The 12,804-nt window shown below is 43.7% G+C and overlaps 1 protein-coding gene across 1 annotated transcript in view; it reads left to right on the top strand.

Moving 5' to 3' along the window:
- Nucleotides 1–3,796: 3,796 nt before the first annotated feature.
- cct2 (chaperonin containing TCP1, subunit 2 (beta)) overlaps nt 3,797–12,804 on the top strand; it is a 41,514-nt gene continuing 32,506 nt past the window's right edge. Inside the window, exon 1 of the mRNA XM_073059688.1 lies at nt 3,797–3,897. Within this exon, the coding sequence (XP_072915789.1) occupies nt 3,895–3,897 (3 nt within the window). The 5' untranslated portion in view covers nt 3,797–3,894. The remainder of the gene's footprint in view (nt 3,898–12,804) is intronic.

The raw sequence follows: 12,804 nt of genomic DNA, 5'->3' as shown, positions 1-12,804 counted from the left end.
TAGGGTATATTTCAAATGGCCCCGGTGACTTATGTAACCTAATGCTTTTTAAAAGTTCCAGCACATCCTCTTTCTTAATGTCTATATGCTCAAGCGTTTCAGTCTGCTCTAAGTCATCCCCACAATTGCCAAGGTCTTTTTCCCTGGTGAATACTGAAGCAAAGTATTTATTAAGTATCAACACTACCTCTTCTGACGCCGTGCACGTTTCCACTATCACACCTGATTGGTCCTATTCTCACACAGCTCATCCTCTTGATCTTCACATACTTGTAGAATGCCTTGGGGTTTTCCTTAATCCTGCTCATGGCCCCTTCTGGCTCTCCTAATTTCATTCTTAAGGTCTTTCCTAGCAACCTTGTAATTTTCTAGAGCTCTAAACTTTGGTTGTTAAGTCATAACAAAAATGGCAAAAACATACTACGTGTACATGGTACAGCGTGGAGTATCTGAAATATGGATTTGTGCTGGCACCAAGCAACTAGCTGCAGTAAATGTGGGTTGTGTGAAAAGGGTTTTTCAAATGAGGCAATGAAACCTTCCAGACTCCTTGAACATTTAAAGGGAATACACTCAGATAATGCAAACAAGATTATTTTGTCACTATGAAAATTTTCATTCATGGAAAACACTTCAAAACATCCTCAACAGCACTTCACAACAAAAATTCATTGCTAAATCTGGGAAAACCCCATTCAATTGGAGAAGAACTGATTCTGCCAGCAGTAAGGGAGGTTCCAAGTTCAGATTTGCATCAGTCATCAGATGAAATAATTAAAGCGATTCTGCTCAGCAATAACTGTTCAAAGATAAATGGATGAAATGTTTGAGAATGTGGAAGATTATGACAACATAGTTTGCTCTGCTGTCGGATGTGTCAGCTTTGCTAGGCAATGAATCTTTGCTTCTTGGCTATGTTTGCTTCATTAAAGATGAAAGCATGGTTCAGGGTTTATTTCTAAGGGGACTAGAAACAGATCCGAAGGGGGCATCAATATTTCAGATTGTTGAGCAATATTTCAAAGAGAAGGACCTTCCACTCACAAATATTCTTGCTTGTGCAACACGGGATACTATCAATACTGGGATGCCACTGTAGGGTTATTAGTTTCTTTGTAAAATAAAATCTGTACCTGATGTATCTGTCTTTCACTGTATTATTTTAGTGTATTATTCTATTTATTGACAGCGCGGATAGGCCCTTCCGACCCCTCAAGCCACGACACCCTGATATAACCGTACCCTAATCACATGCCGATTTACAGTGAATTGAATTGACGTTATTACTTACATCCTTCATATACACGAGGAGTAAAAATCTTTACATTATGTCTCTGTCTAAATGTGCAATTTATAGTAATTTGCAATAAATAGTATGTACAGCAGAGTCGTCAATAGAAGATAGAAATACAGTTGTGTTAGCATGGATTAATCAGTCTGATGGCCTGGTGGAAGAAGCTGTCCCGGAGCCTGTTGATCCTGGCTTTTATGCTGCGGTACTGTTTCCTGGATGGTAGCAGCTGGAACAGTTTCTGGTTTGGGTGACTCTGGTCCCCAGTGATCCTTCAGGCCCTTTTTACACAACTGTCTTTGTAAATGCCCTGAATAGTGGGAAGTTTGCATGTACAGATGTGCTGGGCTGTCCACACCATTCTGCAGAGTCTTGCGATTGAGGGAAGTACAGTTCTCATATCAGGTAGTAATGCAGCCAGTCTGGATGTTCTCAGTTGTGCCCCTGGGGGCTCATACCAAACTTCTTCAGCCTTCTGAGGTGAAAGAGGCCCTGTTGTGCTTTTTTCACCATACAGCTGGTATGTACAGACCATATGAGATCCTCGGTGATATTTATGCTGAGGAAATTAAAGCTCTTCACCCAATTAACCTGCCTACCGGTACATCTTTGGACTGTGGATGGAAACCCACGTGGGCATGGGGAGAATGTACAAGTTCCTTACAGGCACGGCTGGAATTGAACCCAGGTCACTGGTGCTAATCACCACGCAACCATGCAACATCTTGGCACAAAAACACCCAAGCGATCAGCTGCACAAATCATTAAATACTGTTGTCACAACGGTAAAAATAATCAAGCCCTATGCTCTAATTTTTGGACTATTTTGAGAGCTTTGTATTGAGAATGCTGAAGAATTTGAATGTTTACTGTTGCACACAGAAGTCTGATGTCTCTCAAAAGGAAACTGCCTTAAATACTTGAATGTGCTTTTAGAAACTGTGACAACACTTTGTGAAGACTGGAACGCTTCTTTCAGTAATCATCTTAAGAATACTAAGCATGACATTGCTTATTTGTTAAAAATATTTGCAAAGTTTAATGAGATCATTCTTCAATTGGAAGAAAATTATGCAAATCTTATCAAAGTCAAATCATGCGTCTCCATGTTTCTGTCCAAGTTAATCCAATTTAAGTGCAACATTGGCCGTCGTGACCTTTTCCAACTTCTGGGCCTCTCTGTGTTGAAAGAGAAAGAAAGAATACCAGATGATCTTCAAGAATACTGTGCCCATCTCGGTGAGCTGCACAAAGACAAATCAGAGAGATTTTAGGATCTTCTCTCTATCCAGATTCCAGACTGGTTAATAAATTCATTCCCATTCCAGTTAACAGGAAGGATGGAGGAAGAACTGATCTTGCTACAAAATGTCTTTGAGTTGAAGTTGAGGTTAAAAGAAATTGTATCAAAACTTGATTGCCAAAATCAATCCAAGCCCTAGCCAGCACTGTGGAATAAAAGTCAAGATGTTCTTTATTACCTTTAGTGGAGTGCGGTTTCAGTACATTTACCCAACTTCTTTCAACGCAATGGAACAGACAGTAAATTACTGAACATGGCGATCTGAGACTCCTTCTGAGTGACATTCAGCCTGATGTTGAGAAGCTGATATCACTGCTCCAAGCCCATCCATGTCATTGAAAAGTGAAAAAGCAAAGAAGTAGTGAACAGTTAGACTACTAATGTTTGCTCGAAAATTGTTTCAAAGTTCAAAGTAAATTTTGTTATCAAAGTAGATATATATCACCATATACAACACTGAGATTCATTTTCCTGTGGACATACTCAGCAAATCTGTAGAATAGTAACTTGAAGAGGATCAATGAAAGATCAACCAGAATGCAAAAGACAACAAATTGTGCAAATGCAAATATAAATAAATGGCAATAAATACTGAGAACATAAGATAGAGTCCTTAAAGTGAGATCATTGGTTGTAGAAACAGTTCAATGATGGAACTAGTGAATGTGTGGTTATCCCCTTATTCATGAGCCTGATGATTCAAGGTATTAACTGTTCTTGATTCTGGTGGTGCGGGCCCTGCTCCTGTACCTTTTACATGATGGCAGCAGTGAGGAGAGCCAGTCCTGGGTGCTGGGGATCTCTGATGATGGATGCTGCTTCCTATGACAGTGTTCCATGTAGATGTGCTCAATGGCTTCACCCGCGATGTACTGGGCCCAATCCACTACCTTTTGTATGATTTTCCGTTCAAAGGCACTGGTGTTTCCATACCAGGCTGTCATGCAACCAGTCAATACAGTATACTCTCCGGGCTGTGATGCAACCAGTCGATATACCCTCCACTACACATCTATAAAAGTTTGTCACAGTTTTACATGTCACGCCGAATCCTCACAGACTCCTAAGGAAGTAGAGAACGCTGTAATTAAATAAAGAAATTATTTTATTTATTTTTAAATAGATTTGAATTTTGTTTTTGCAATTACTTGTCACTAGAGTCCCTATATTATTTAACAGCGGAGCGTGGAAGCAGAGGGAGGGGATGTTTCGCGCATGCGTGTTCACTCTATCCGGGTGCGTGACGCAGCTTCCGTCTGTTAACCAGGAGCGGAGGGACGGCGGCGTCTGAGCTATCATCATGGTGGGTTACCGGAGTTAGACAGGCCCGGGTGTCGGGGGTTGGGAAAACAAAACTCGGCGGCGTTGTGTTGCCGTCGTTTCGTGTGATGAAAGCGGGGGGCGAAGGGGTTTGGGGAGGAAGCTGGCGCGGAGCACATGGCGTGGGGTAACGGTCGGGGCGTTGGGTGCGGTCGAGGGCGCGCAGAAGCAGGCCTGTGCGGCCGGAACGTCGGGCGAGAGACGGGTTCCTAGCGCTGGAGAGTGCTCAGGGCTTTTCGACAGCGATCGAGGGGGAGCGGCCCCAAGACGGGGACAAAGCCGGTCTCGCCGAAAGTTCTAGTGCTCGTCGAGGCGGAGCCTTGCTGGGAGACCCAGTGCGCAGGCGCCGCCCTTCTGCTGGGGACAGATCCCCATTCTTTGTACAGATGCGGAAATCTGTTGTGTGAGCATTCCCCGTACCCGTCACCGACAGAGTAATAGGAAAAATAAGTTGAAGGGATGTCTCATTTGTTAAGCTGGTAAAAAGATCTTAAAAAGTACCGGATGAACATTTCAAGCTACAATGAAATGTAGCCAAGAGCAGGGAGGTGAGGTGTAACCTCGAGTCCATCTGTTGGCCATCTTGATCGGGACAAGAGAAATGGCTCTTTGATGTGTGATTATAATAAAAATGACAACGTGCAAAAGGAGGGTATCAGGACAGTCGACCTAATATAGATTTTAATATATAACAAGGGAAGGAATCGGGACCTTTTTAATTATGTAGATATTGTGATACAGTGTGGAGTAGGCCCATCCCCCGATTCAATCTTAGCCTACTTGTTAGGCAATTTACTATGACCAATCATCCTTCCAACCGGTATGTGTTTGAACTGTGAGAGGAAACCCACACAGTCACAGGGAGCGCGTGCAAACTCCTTACTCCATTAGAGAATGCAGGGTGACTTGGACAGGTTGGGTGAGTAGGCAGATGCAGTTTAATGTGGATAAATGTGAGGTTTCCACTTTGGTGGCAAAAACAGGAAGGCAGATTACTATCTGAATGGTGTCAGATTAGGAAAAGGGGAAGTACAATGAGATCTAGGTGTTCTTGTACATCAGTCACTGAAAGTAAGCATGCAGTGAAGAAAGCTAAAGGCATGTTGGCCTTCATAACAAGGGGAGTTGAGTATAGGGGCAAAGAGGTCCTTCCGCAGTTGTACAGGGCCCTGGTGAGGCCACACCTGGAGTATTGTGTTCAGTTTTGGTCTCCAAATTTGAGGAAGGACATTCTTGCTGTTGAGGGAGTGCAGCGTAAGTTCACGAGGTTAATTCCCAGGATGGCGGGACTGTCATATGTTGAAAGATTGGAGCGACTGGGCTTCTATACACTGGAATTTAGAAGGATGAGAGGGGATCTGATTGAAATGTAAGATTATTAAGGGATTGGACACGCTAGAGGCAGGAAACATGTTCCCGATGTTGGGGGAGTCCAGAACCAGAGGCCACAGTTTAAGAATAAGGGGTAGGCCATTTAGAACAGAGTTCAGGAAGAACTTTTTCACCCAGAAAGTTGTGGATCTATCGGATGCTCTGCCTCAGAAGGCAGTGGAGGCCAATTCTCTGGATGCTTTCAAGAAAGAGTTAGATCGAGCTCTTAAAGATAGAGGAGTCAAGGGATATGGGGAGAAGGCAGGAACGGGTACTGATTGTGGATAATCAGCCATATTCACATTGAATGGCCTACTTCTGCACCTATTGTTTTATAGACAGCAGCGGGAATTGAACCCTGGATTCCTATACTGCAAAGTGTGCCAACCACTACGCTAGCTTGCCACTCAAAGGCTTATTGGGGGGGTGAACAGGTAGCTGTAGCAAAATGAATAATTTGAAGGGAGAAAGTTCTTGGAAGATGTAGGAATGGAGAAGGATGGGTGTGTGCTGCAGCATGAAAGTAATAATTTGGAGGGACAAGTAGGCTTAGAGCCAGCTAGGAAAAGAGTGTCACGTGGATGGGGCTTAGCATGTACGGATGTGGATGGCAGGTTTAGAAGAGCTTGTTAAAGTAGGATGATTGGTCTTGACCTGACTCACCAACTGTAATATTTCCTTCTACAGCATGCATTCCTGGTCTGGGGTCCAGGATCCCCTCTGTTAATGCTAGGGGTCCATGGCATATAAAAGCTTGGGAACCCCTTTTCTACAGATACTGCCTGGCACACTGAGTTCCTGCAGTAGTTTTGTTGCTACAGTGTGATTGAGGATGTTGCAGAGGTAGATTTGAACAATTTACAATGTAACTCAGCTTGCATGTTAGACCCAGTGGCTGCCAAATCCATTGTAGAAATGTGAGTTGCATTGTTTTGAGCTTCGCCAGTGCAGTGAAGGTCATGAGCCAAGAGGCCAGAATTAGGTTTAATATCACAGCCATATGTTGAGAAAGTTATTGCTTTGTGGCAGCAGTACATTGGACTAGAACATAGAAAACCTACAGCACAATACAGGCCCTTCGACCCCCAAAGCTGTGCCGAACATGTCCTTACTTAGGGTTACCCATTGCCCTCTATTTTTCTAAGCTCCATGTACCTGTCCAGGAGTCTCTTAAAAGACCCTATCGTATCCGCCTCCACCACCATCGCCGGCAGCCCATTCCATGCACTCACCACTCTTTCCTTAAAAACTTACCCCTGACATCTCCTTTGTATCTACTTCCAAACACCTTAAAATTGTGCCCTCTCATGCTAGCCATTTCAGCTCTGGGGGAAAAAAGCCTTTGACTATCCACACAATGTCTCAGTAAAAAAAAAACTTTAAATTACAATAAGAACTACATATAAAATTAAACAGTGCCAAAATCGAGCTAAAAAAAGAAAAATAAATAGGTAGTGTTCATGGATTCATGGTCAATTAAGAAATCTGATGGCAGAGGGGAAGAAGCTGTTCTGGAAACATTGAGTGTGTACCTTCAGACTCCTGTACTACCTCTTGATGGTGGCAATGAAAAGAGGGCATGTGTCGAGGGTGATGGGGTTCCTTAATGATGTGTGCCATCTTTGTGAGGAAGCATTGCCTTTTGATGGTGTTCTCGATATTGGGGAGGCCCAGGACAGGTCTTCAAAAATGTTAACACTCAGGAACTTGAGTTGTTCACCCTTTCCACTGCTGATCCCTTGATAGACAGGTATATGTTTTCTCAACTTTCCCTGCCTGAAGTCTACTGTCAGTTCCTTGATCTTGCTGACATCGAGTGCATGGTGGTTATTACGACACTACTCAAACAGATGACCTGTCTCGCTCCTGTATGCCTCCTTGTCGCCATCTGAAATTCTGCCAACGGTAGGTTGTGTCATTAGCAAATTTATAGATGACACTTGAGCTACGCCTAGCCACACAGTCGTGAGTGTAGAGCTGGAGTCCCACCCTGGGGTCCATGGACCCCTTGCTTAATGGTATATTGGTCCATGGCATAAAAAAGCCTGGGAGCCCCTGGTATAGAAAGAAGAGTACAGCACTGAGCTAAGCACACATGTTTTTGGTGTGCTGGTGTTGATTGTCAGGGAGGAGGAGGTCTTATTTACAATTTGCACAGACAGTGTTGTTCCAGTGAGGAAGTCAAGAATACAGTTGCAGAGGGAGGTGCACAGGCAAAGAGTTTGGAGTTTGTTGATTAAAACTGAGGCTATGATGGTGTTGAACTCTGAATTGTAAGCAATAAACAGCAGCCAGATATAGGTATTACAATTGTCCAGGTGAATCAAGACCAAGTGAGGAGCCAGTGAGATTGCATCCATTCTAGACCTATTGTGGCAATCGGCAAATTGCAGCGGGTCCAGATCCTTGCTTAGATTGGAGCTGTAAAAACACTATCATAGTAGATGTGAGTGTAGCTGGGCGATAGTCGTTGAGGCAGCCCACCCTGCTCTTTTTTTGGCACTGGTATGATTGTTGCCCTTTTGAAGAAAGTGGGAAATCATTGACTGCATCAGTAAGGGATTGAAGATGTCCTTGAATGCTCACTCTAATTTGTTGCATGTGTTTTCAGTGCTGTATCAGGTACATAATCAGGATGAATGATGTTCTGATGTTGGCTACAGGGATTTGCATGGGTGTAGTTCCATTCGCTCTTTCAAAATGTGCATAAAAGGCATTGAGCTGATTTGGGAGTGAGGCATTTCAGCCATTCATGATGTTAGGTTTTGCCTTGTAGGAATTAATGGCCTGAAAACACTGCCAGAGTTGACATGCATGCCGTCTCTTAACTTCAACTGGAATTGTTTTTTGCTCTTAAGGTAGCCTCCTGTAGTCGTATTTGGACTTCCTTGTATAGTTGTGGATGATTAGTTTTGAATGCCAAAGATTTAGCCCTCAGCAGCCTACGAAACTGGTTCATCCACAACTATTAGTTTGCGTAGGTCCGCTGTGTTCTTGAAAGTGCACTTTCATCCACATATGCCTTGAAGTCGGTGACAATTGTGGAATATTCATTCAGACTCCATGAAGAATCCTTGAATGTTGTCCAGTCCACTGTCTCAAAGCAATCATGTTAGCACTCTGCCTCCCTTGACCATACCTTTTTGGTCTTCACCTTTGGTGTCGCAGTCATTAGTGTCTGCCTGTATGCTGTAGTTCAGGTGATCGGACTTTAGAAAGTGGGAGGGAGTGTCACAATAAGCATTCTTGATGGTGGTAAAACAGTGGTAAAGTATGTTGACTCTTTTTACATGTGATGTGTTGATAGTAGTTATAATGGGGAAAAAAGTTAGAGAAAGACAGGAACTTGTGTATAGCCCATTGGGTTTTCATTGATGTATTGACAAGAGCTTATATGTTCTGCTTAAGTGTTTGTGTTGCTATTGGTGACTGCCTAGCTTATGTAATCAAGGAAAATAACTGAATTTTTATTCATTTTCTATCTGATTGGTATAAATGTTTCTGCAAATATTTGTTGGAACGCTGTATGTATTTTAAATGACATACTTGACTTTGAATTGAATTGACTTTATTTCTTACATCCTTCACGTACATGAGGAGTAAAAGACTTTACGTTAAGTTTCCATCTAAACATGCAATGTGCAATCATAGTAATTTATAATAATTTATAATAAATAGAACCATTAATGTAATATAGAGTACACTCAAATTAGCGTGAGTTAATTAGTCTGATGGCCTGGTGGAAGAAACCATCCCGGAGCCTGTTGGTTCTGTGCAGGGTCAACCCACGGAAGGCTGCTGGACCAGACAACCTTCCTGGTAGAGTGCTCAGAGGATGTGCAGACCAGCTATCAGATGTTCTCACTGACATCTTCAACATCTCCCTGAGCAGCGCCACCGTTCCAACGTGCTTCAAGGCCGCCACCATCGTCCCCATGCCGAAGAAGTCTTCAGTGTCCTGCCTAAATGACTACCGTCCCGTTGCACTCACATCCATCATCATGAAGTGTTTGGAGAGGCTTGTCATGAGGCATATCAAGACCCTGCTGCCCCCCTCACTAGACCACCTGCAGTTTGCGTACCATACCAACCACTCAACAGACGACACCATTGCTATCACCCTCCACCTGGACAAAAAAGACACTTACATTCGAATGCTGTTCATAGTCTTCAGTTCAGCATTCAACATAATCATCCCTCAGAAACTGACTGGAAAGCTGAGCCTACTGGGCCTGAACACCTCCCTCTGCAACTGGATCCTAGACTTCCTGACTGGGAGACCTCAGTCAGTCTGGATCGGGAGTAGCATCTCCAACACCATCACCCTGAACACGGGGGCCCCCCCAGGGCTGTGTGCTCAGTCCACAGCTGTTCACTCTGCTGACCCATGACTGCTGCAACACACAACTTGAACCACATCATCAAGTTCGCCGATGACACGACTGTGGTGGGTCTCATCAGCAAGAACAATGAGTCAGCTTACAGAGAGGATGTGCAGCGACTAATGGACTGGTGCAGCGCCAACAACCTGTCTCTGAATGTGAACAAAACAAAAGAGATGGTTGTTGACTTCAGGAGGGCACGGAGCAACCATTCCCCGCTGAACATTGACGGTAGAGATCGTTAAGAGCACCAGATTTCTTGGTGTTCACCTGGCGGAGAATCTCACCTGGTCCCTCAACACCAGCTCCATAGCAAAGAAAGCCCAGCAGTATTTCTACTTTCTGCAAAGGCTGAGGAAAGTCCATCTCCCCCCCCCCCCCCCCCAATCCTCATCACATTCTACACGGAACAACACACACAAAATGCTGGTGGAACACAGCAGGCCAGGCAGCATCTATAAGGAAAAGAAGCACTGTCAATGTTTTGGGCCGAGACCCTTCGTCAGGATACATTCTACAGGGGTTGTATTGAGAGTATCCTGAGCAGCTGCACCACTGCCTGTTTCGGAAATTGCACCATCTTGGATCGCAAGACCCTGCAGCGGATAGAGAGGTCAGCTGAGAAGATTATCAGGGTCTCTCTTCCTGCTATTACAGACATTTACACTACACGCTTCATCCGCAAAGCACACAGCACTATAAAGGACCCCACACACCCCTCATACAAACTCTTCTCCCTCCTGCCGTCTGGGAAAAGGCACCGAAGCATTCCGGCTCTCAACAGAACTATGTTGCAGTTTCTTCCCCCAAGCTATCAGACTCCTCAATACCCAGAGCCTGGACTGACACCTTACTGCCCTATTGTCTTGTTTATTATTTATTGTAATGCCTGCACTGTTTTGTGCACTTTATGCAGTCCTGGGTAGGTATGTAGTCTAGTGTTTTTTCTGTGACTTTTAAATAGTTCAGTCTAGTTTTTGTACTGTGTCATTTAACACCATGGTCCTGAAAAAACATTCTTATTATGTACTGTACCAGCAGTTATGGTCAAAATGACAATAAAAGTGACTTGACTTTTATACTGCGGTACAGTTTTCCGGATGGTAGCAGCTGGATTAGATAGTGGTTGGGGTGACTCAGGTCCCCAGTACAGGTCCTTTTTATACGCCTGTCCTTGTAAGTGTCCTGAATAGTGGGAAGTTCACAACTACAGATGTGCTGGGCTGTCTGCACCACTCTCTGCAGAGTCCTGCAATTAAGGGAGGTACAGTTCCCATACCAGACAGTGATGAGGCCAGTCAAGATTGTGCCCCTGTAGAAAGTTCTTAGGATTTGGGGGCCCATACCCCCAAACTTCCTCAACCATCTGAGGTGAAAGAGATGCTGTTGTGCCTTTTTCATTACATAGCTGGTGTGTACAGACTACGTGAGGTCCTCGGTGATGTGGATGCCAATGAACTTAAAGCTGTTTACCCTCTCAACCCCAAATCCATTGATGTCAATAGGGTTTAGCCCATCTTCATTCTTCCTGTAATCCACAATCATCCAGCTCCTTTGTTTTTTGTGACATTGAGGGAGAGGTTGTTTTCTTGACACCACTGTGTCAGAGAGATGACTTCTTCCCTGTAGGCCACTTCATTATTGTTTGCAATAAGCCCAATCAGTGCGTCATCGGCTTAATAAATGTTGCTTAATAAACTTGATATAATGAAGATGTTGAGGTTACATTGGATCTTGATTAACTGGGAAAGTAGGCCAAGGACATGTACAAAGTTCTGCATCTAAGGATGTTAAATCAGGCCAGGGCATGCACAGTGGGCCCTAGGGAACTTGTAGAACAGAGCCACATGGGGATACCAGTGCATAATTCCCTGAAAGTGGCAACGCAGGTAGAAAGTGGTGAAAATTGGATATGGCACATTTACCTGCATTGTACGAGCTATTGACTACAAGAGTGGGTCATCATGATGAGCTGAACAAGGCAGTGGTGAACTCCTTTTGTAGTACTGCGTTCAGTTCTGGTTGCCAGGATATAGTGTGGCTATGCTATGCTAGAAAGGATGAAAAAAAGATTTACCAGGATGCTGCTGTAACTGGGGAACTTGAATTACAAGGAGAGGCTGGAGCGAAGGAAGCTGAGAAGTGACTTTGTAGAGGCTTATAGAATCATGAGAAACATACATATGCTTGATTGTTCTTTTCTCGGATAAGGGAGTTTAAAACTAGAGGTCATGTGTAATATGAGAAGGGAAAGAAAAGGAGATCTGAGGCAGATTTTTCACACTCAGGGTGTGGGTATATGGAACAAGCTGCCAGATAAAGTAGTAGAGAAAGGTGTACTAAGGTTAAAAAAACATTTGGACGGGTACCTGGATAGGAAAAGCTTAGCCTAGGATATGGGCCAGATGCAGACTTATGGGACTAGCTCGGGAAAACACCTTGATCAACATGGACAGATTGGGCTGTTTTCATTCTGTGTGACTCTGAACTATGATCGCCGTGACATATCAGCAAGGTTTTACTAATCCAAATTTACCTAAGCCAAATGTGTTGAACTTAAGTACTGACTAATGCATACCAAGGCCTTAGTGAGGAGCTACTACTTACCAGTGCCCTGACAGGAGCAACATTGGGGTACAGCTTGGTCTTTTGCTGAAACCTCAGGGGCATTTTTAAGCTTTTAATTTTGTATGATTTTATTGAAACTGCCTGATTTGTAAATGTTTTAAATTTTAAGATAACAAAAGAAAATTTAATTTTCCCATTCTCCAGGCCAAAAATCCCCATTGACGTGATTGGGGATTGGGCTGGCATGGAAATATAGGCAGATTCTCCAGTTTATTACAATAAAACATCAATAATCTATTGTTTCTGGAATTTTGGTCATGGTGGGCATGCACATTGTTGGGTGTTATTCTTAAACTCTAAACCAGGGGTAGGCAACTATAAGCACAAATGATTTTCTAGCATGTGCTATTCATTAATTTGAGGCAAAACATAACTAGATGTATTTAAGTTGATAATTCCCATATTTCAAGTTTTTATGGCATTTATCTGGCCCACCGTCCACTCATTAATACGTGATCCGGCCCACAGAGGCAAAAAGGTTGCCGACCCCTGCTCTAACCCATGCCCAC

Source organism: Hemitrygon akajei, chromosome 10 (genome assembly GCF_048418815.1).
Source record: "Hemitrygon akajei chromosome 10, sHemAka1.3, whole genome shotgun sequence".
NCBI lineage: Eukaryota > Metazoa > Chordata > Chondrichthyes > Myliobatiformes > Dasyatidae > Hemitrygon > Hemitrygon akajei.
This window is presented reverse-complemented; position numbering and strand designations above follow the sequence as displayed.